At 45.3% G+C, this 4,843-nt stretch overlaps 1 protein-coding gene across 2 annotated transcripts; it reads right to left on the bottom strand.

Annotated features, from left to right (window-relative positions):
• Positions 1 to 1,611: 1,611 nt before the first annotated feature.
• Positions 1,612 to 3,721, bottom strand: LOC134791115 (uncharacterized). 2 transcript variants are annotated; one of them, XM_063762142.1, is made up of 4 exons: positions 3,076 to 3,721; positions 2,806 to 2,998; positions 2,499 to 2,718; positions 1,612 to 1,963 (listed from the first exon to the last, which is right to left on the bottom strand). In XM_063762142.1, exons 1-4 carry the CDS (start codon positions 3,346 to 3,348, stop codon positions 1,957 to 1,959), a joined length of 693 nt encoding a protein of 230 aa, XP_063618212.1. In that variant the 5' UTR covers positions 3,349 to 3,721; the 3' UTR covers positions 1,612 to 1,956. The 2 variants fall into 2 exon arrangements, with proteins under 2 accessions (XP_063618212.1, XP_063618211.1); XM_063762141.1 differs by having other exon boundaries at positions 1,612 to 1,949; positions 3,076 to 3,720.
• Between the last annotated feature and the right edge of the window lie 1,122 nt (positions 3,722 to 4,843).

Below are 4,843 nucleotides of genomic sequence, written 5' to 3' on the forward strand. Positions count from 1 at the left end.
ATGTGGCGGCATTGTATGTAACTATGGACACAATGTAAGTGGATAATTTACGGTAATAGTATGAGCAAGCCGCTATTACGGCTCATCCATCAGTAATCTCGAGTCAGGCAGGCGGCGGTTGGCCTAATTCGAGGCGCAGGTGGACATCAAGTATTGAAGCCCGCAGATTGTAGGCGACACCTACATCTAGCACCAGCTTATATTAGCTGACAGGCGCCTAGACAGGTGCCGAGGTCTCGGGGGAAGACGGCTGTCGCGACTAGGTGCATCGGCGTGATGGCGGACCTGGATATATCCTACCATAACTAATAATTAACGTCGCTTACATCAGATGCGACACTTATAGACTGCTGGGGCTCGCCTAGGTAATTTTAATAATTTTCCGCATTGTTGATCGAATTATTCTACGAGACAATTACAAGAACTCTCTTACTCCCGGATGAGTAGGTATCATTCCCAAATACCCTAATTTTCAAAGTAGCAAAATGCGAGGTATAGAGAATGAGTAGCTGTACACAGGCCGCCAGCGCACCGCTTAATCAGCGCTGGACCGCCCGCCCTATATTTGCGTATGCAAAGAGACGCCAGCCACATTAACGATGCCATATAGCCAGCGTAGCGTGCAGCGATTGGGCAAACACATATCTGCATTATAAACAGCAGTCCGGGCGCACAAACGCGCTCTGTGGTCGGCCTTTACCGGCGCTAGACTAATCAACGAGCTGACCTTCCGCAGCCGAACAAACGCTGCGTCGCGTCACACCGATACAGCGCTCTCCTCGCTGGAAAATAGCTCAGTGCCCCACTCATCTATTCATTTGTAATTAGGCAGCGTTCCTAACTACTTGTTCTGTTACTACATATATACACATCGACTACCATGCCTACTACACACACCCGCGTACCTGTACCTACCCACTAGCAAGCAGAACAAGGGTAGGTAACCTTCACATTGAATAAGCAAAACCAAGAGCAAGCCTAGCGTAAAAAGCAATAAATTGCATTACCTCGATGCGCAATAAGGCAGAAAAGATCATAACAAGCTACGTGCTGCACCACTATGCGTGCATGTGCAGTGAATCGATTAAAGCTTTCTAACTTTCCACGTTCGTACCCAGTGCACCCACATTAACGGAAAATCTCGACACATTTCTCGGACTCCTCTCCACTAGAGCGAATAAAGAAAGCGGGTTAATGCTATTAATTAAAGCAAGTATTTAAACCAGCGTCATGAGGGATGAACCCATCCATCCCGGACCTATCGCAAAGTTCAAGATGGCGAAAAAGACTACTCGCCTACTAAAATTACTTATAGAAGATCATAATTTTACCGGTGGAAATAGTGAAATCATTTAGTTATAGGATATTGCAGTGAGTGCATAATTGCAAGTAACGTTAACATTTTAATTACTGCACTGACAGTGAAATACCCATATCTGTACGGTGTTGTTATCATGCCTAACAAAGCATGCTTATCTAACATCGCTTATTATGCACTGTTAGATGCTTTTCAGATTTTATTATTAAAGAATAACTGCGCAAAAAGTTTGTTATTAAGTAATTCGTTAGTTTTTACAAATCAGACCAGACAGTCCGGAAAATGAAACCATATTCAGTGTCATGTTTTTTTATTATCTCTTACATCACTTCTGCAATTATTTAACTTTAAACATACAACCGTAGTCACGAATAAATAAATTACACTAAATAATTTATTGACATAGATTTGACAACGAGAGCGGACGACCAATCGTCTAAGTAGGATGTCCATAGCATGGACGGTACTTTGGTTTGAGGTTTTTGTGTGGGCGAAGGCGCGGCGGGTCAGGGCGGGTGAGACGGGCGCGGGCTACGCGCTGGCGGCGGCGGTGGACGTCGTCTGCTCGCCGTAGTATCGGTATGGGTCCACCGCGCTTGCTTTCGCTGGCCTCACCACGTACATATTCCGCCTTCGAATTAAAGACTAGAATTGAAATATAAAGAATTATAAAACATTGTATCAGATATTATACCTAAGTATATTATGAAAATGTTTTAAAAATCTGAGATATTATTTGGATTACCGCCCAAGATTTGCACAAAATTTTATGGCTTCCCTGGCTAGAAAGTGGGAGTTCTGTCGTTTTAATTGCTGTTTTTACAGCCTGGGGGCCTAGCGAAGATGCCAATCGTTTGTGCCGTAGCGGACGAAACGCTAATGTATCTCTGTTGCGCATGGAAGAGTGAAGAGAGACATTACCGTTTCCTTCGCTACAGCGCAAAAGATTTGCATTTTGGCTAAGCCCTCGGAATCCGTAAAAATGTAACAAATTTACTGCCATCTTACGAGGATATAATTCGTATGTTTTTTTTTAGATTTGACTTAGGGAGATATAAATAATTAGGTATGTTAAAGATACCCAGCAACAGAGCAGTTTATACCTTCCCAAACTGTGTGTATCTATACCTCCAGTAGGTATTTAAAATCGCTTAAGATATGTATTTATTGTTAGTATTACCTATGATGTCCATCAGCGTGCACTTGGAAGGTAGTTTCGCCGGGGGCGCCGTCGTGGCTGAAGAGTTTCTTCAGGGCGATGATACCGGCTATCGTGAGCGCGACCTTGCTGGCGATCAGCGCCTTGCCAGCGATGGCGGCCAGCGTCTTAAGGGCGATGCCTCCCACCACGCTTACGGTGGTGAAGATACCGAGCAGCAGGTAAGGGAGCACTTTCTTGCCTGAATTACAATTGAAATTGTCATGTGAGAAGTACAAATTTATTTCAAATCATACCCTCCTTAGGTTTGCTCGATTACTGTACTCACCTCTGCCTCTACCCTCCGAAGCCAAATCCATCGAGATGGTGTGCGAGTTCATCAATTGCTCGAATTTAGTGCGCAGAGCCATATCGAGCTTGTCTTCCGTGGACATGCCAGGGAAGAAGCGCGGCTCCGCGACCGCCGCGGGAGCGTCCGCCTGCTTCACCAGGGTGAGCCCGTCCGCGAGCTGCACGCTCTCCTGTACAATACAACAAAACATTACAATACACTCTTATGGCACATCACGGTAATTTGAGCACTCGGATCACTGTTCACCTGTTCCACGGCCCGTGTGAGGGCGTGCAGGGCTTTGCCCTTTAAGCACATCGTCAGGTGCTTTTGCGCACTGCAGTCGTCATAAACTTTCTGCAAAACGGCGAATTCTGCCGAAGGCCACCACGAGCTCTCTTCGGCTCTTCCACTGTCGATTTCGTTCTGTGCATAATCCTCGGCATCCATCCGGCGGGATCTGCGGGGGCCGTGCACGTGGCCGGAGGCGACGACCACACAGATAACTGACACGACGGCTATCCGAAAAGCGGAACACATTTTGTTATTTTGACGTATGTTCACACACTGCACTAATAACTAGAAATCAACGTCTGCGAGGGTGGTCTATCGGCAACTGACAGCCGGAGGAGCGGGTGCGAGCTTATAACCGCGCGCCACTTCGCCGTCGAGCACCACCAAACATCCGCCATTCCGCACCAATTCTCCCGCACGCGTACTTACGTAACTGAACTTGAAAATGATCGAGAAATATTTTCCAAGTGAATTTCTCCGATAGAATGCTTGGCAAAAAGCAAGACTTATATCTGCAGCTCGTGTAGTAGATCGCGTTTGAGTGTGTGCGAAAAATATAATTACATACAGGTAAGTTGGCGTGCACTACGAGGATCGTTCAATCCTCCGTTTCACTTGTGGCTTACCGATTTCAGATCATACTTAAATCGATCAGTAACATGCGCTTACGCAGGGTGTGAAGTGGATTTCCGCCACCAGGCGGCGCGTGCCCGCACTGCCCGCGACGCCGGCGCCGGTGGCGCGCGCCCGAGGACGTGCGCGCTCCAAACACTAAATACGTATAAGGAACTGTATCTGTTATCGACAAAAAGAAAGTAAAAGCCATAGGGAATCGAACCGTGTCGACGGATTCACCCATTAATACTAACGCACTGTCGTTAAGCTATACTTATTGAGGTTTCCGTAATAAGAATCGTTATTAACTAAAGTGTCATTCTATGGAACTTGCTAACTATGTAAACAAAAGTCACTATTAGTAAAGTCATCATTCAGAGACAATTTCAATATGGCAGTTTGTTTACATAGTTAGCAAGTTCCATAGAATGACACTTTAGATACCAGTATGTAGGTATACCATCAGTGGACTCTCTTCCTCCCTCCTTCTCCCCCTTTGTTGCTTGTTATGGTGTTGCGTAGTTGTGCTTTAGTTTCAGATATAGGAAATAGATGCAAATTGACGACCGGTCTAGCTTAGAGGGGAAGTGACCCTGCCTATATGAAGCCGATGGTCCCGGGTTCAAATTTGTGTGACGAGCACGGATTTTTGGGCATATATATTGTCTTTTTTGAGCATACGCACATGCACCTCATCATCATCTTCCTTGCGTTGTCCCAGCATTTTGCCATGGCTCATCATGGGAGCCTGGGGTCCACTTGGCAACTAATCCCGAGAATTGGCGTAGGCACTAGTTTTTACGAAAGCGACTGCCATCTGACCTTCCAACCCAGAGGGTAAACTAGGCCTTATTGGGATTAATCCGGTTTCCTCACGATGTTTTCCTTCACCTCATATTTATAATAGTACATTACGAATATTACAATACAATATATAAATAAAAATAAATAAATAAATATTGTATGGACATTCTTACACAAATTGACTAAGTCCCATGGTAAGCTCAAGAAGGCTTGTGTTGTGGGTACTCAGACAACGATAAATATAATATACAAATACTTATATACATTGAAAACATCCATGACTCAGGAACAAGTATCTGTGCTCATCACACAGATAAATCCC

Source organism: Cydia splendana, chromosome 5, assembly GCF_910591565.1.
Source record: "Cydia splendana chromosome 5, ilCydSple1.2, whole genome shotgun sequence".
In the NCBI taxonomy this organism is placed as follows: Eukaryota; Metazoa; Arthropoda; class Insecta; order Lepidoptera; family Tortricidae; genus Cydia; species Cydia splendana.

Bases quoted from the DNA above. Each gene is read 5' to 3' on its own strand.
- LOC134791115 (XM_063762141.1), bottom strand. From the start codon at position 3,348: ATGTGTTCCGCTTTTCGGATAGCCGTCGTGTCAGTTATCTGTGTGGTC. The intron at 2,999-3,075 runs GTGAACAGTGAT...TGTATTGTACAG, and splicing joins TCACACGGGCCGTGGAACAG to GAGAGCGTGCAGCTCGCGGA. The intron at 1,950-2,498 runs GTAATACTAACA...TTTAATTCGAAG, and splicing joins CACGCTGATGGACATCATAG to GCGGAATATGTACGTGGTGA.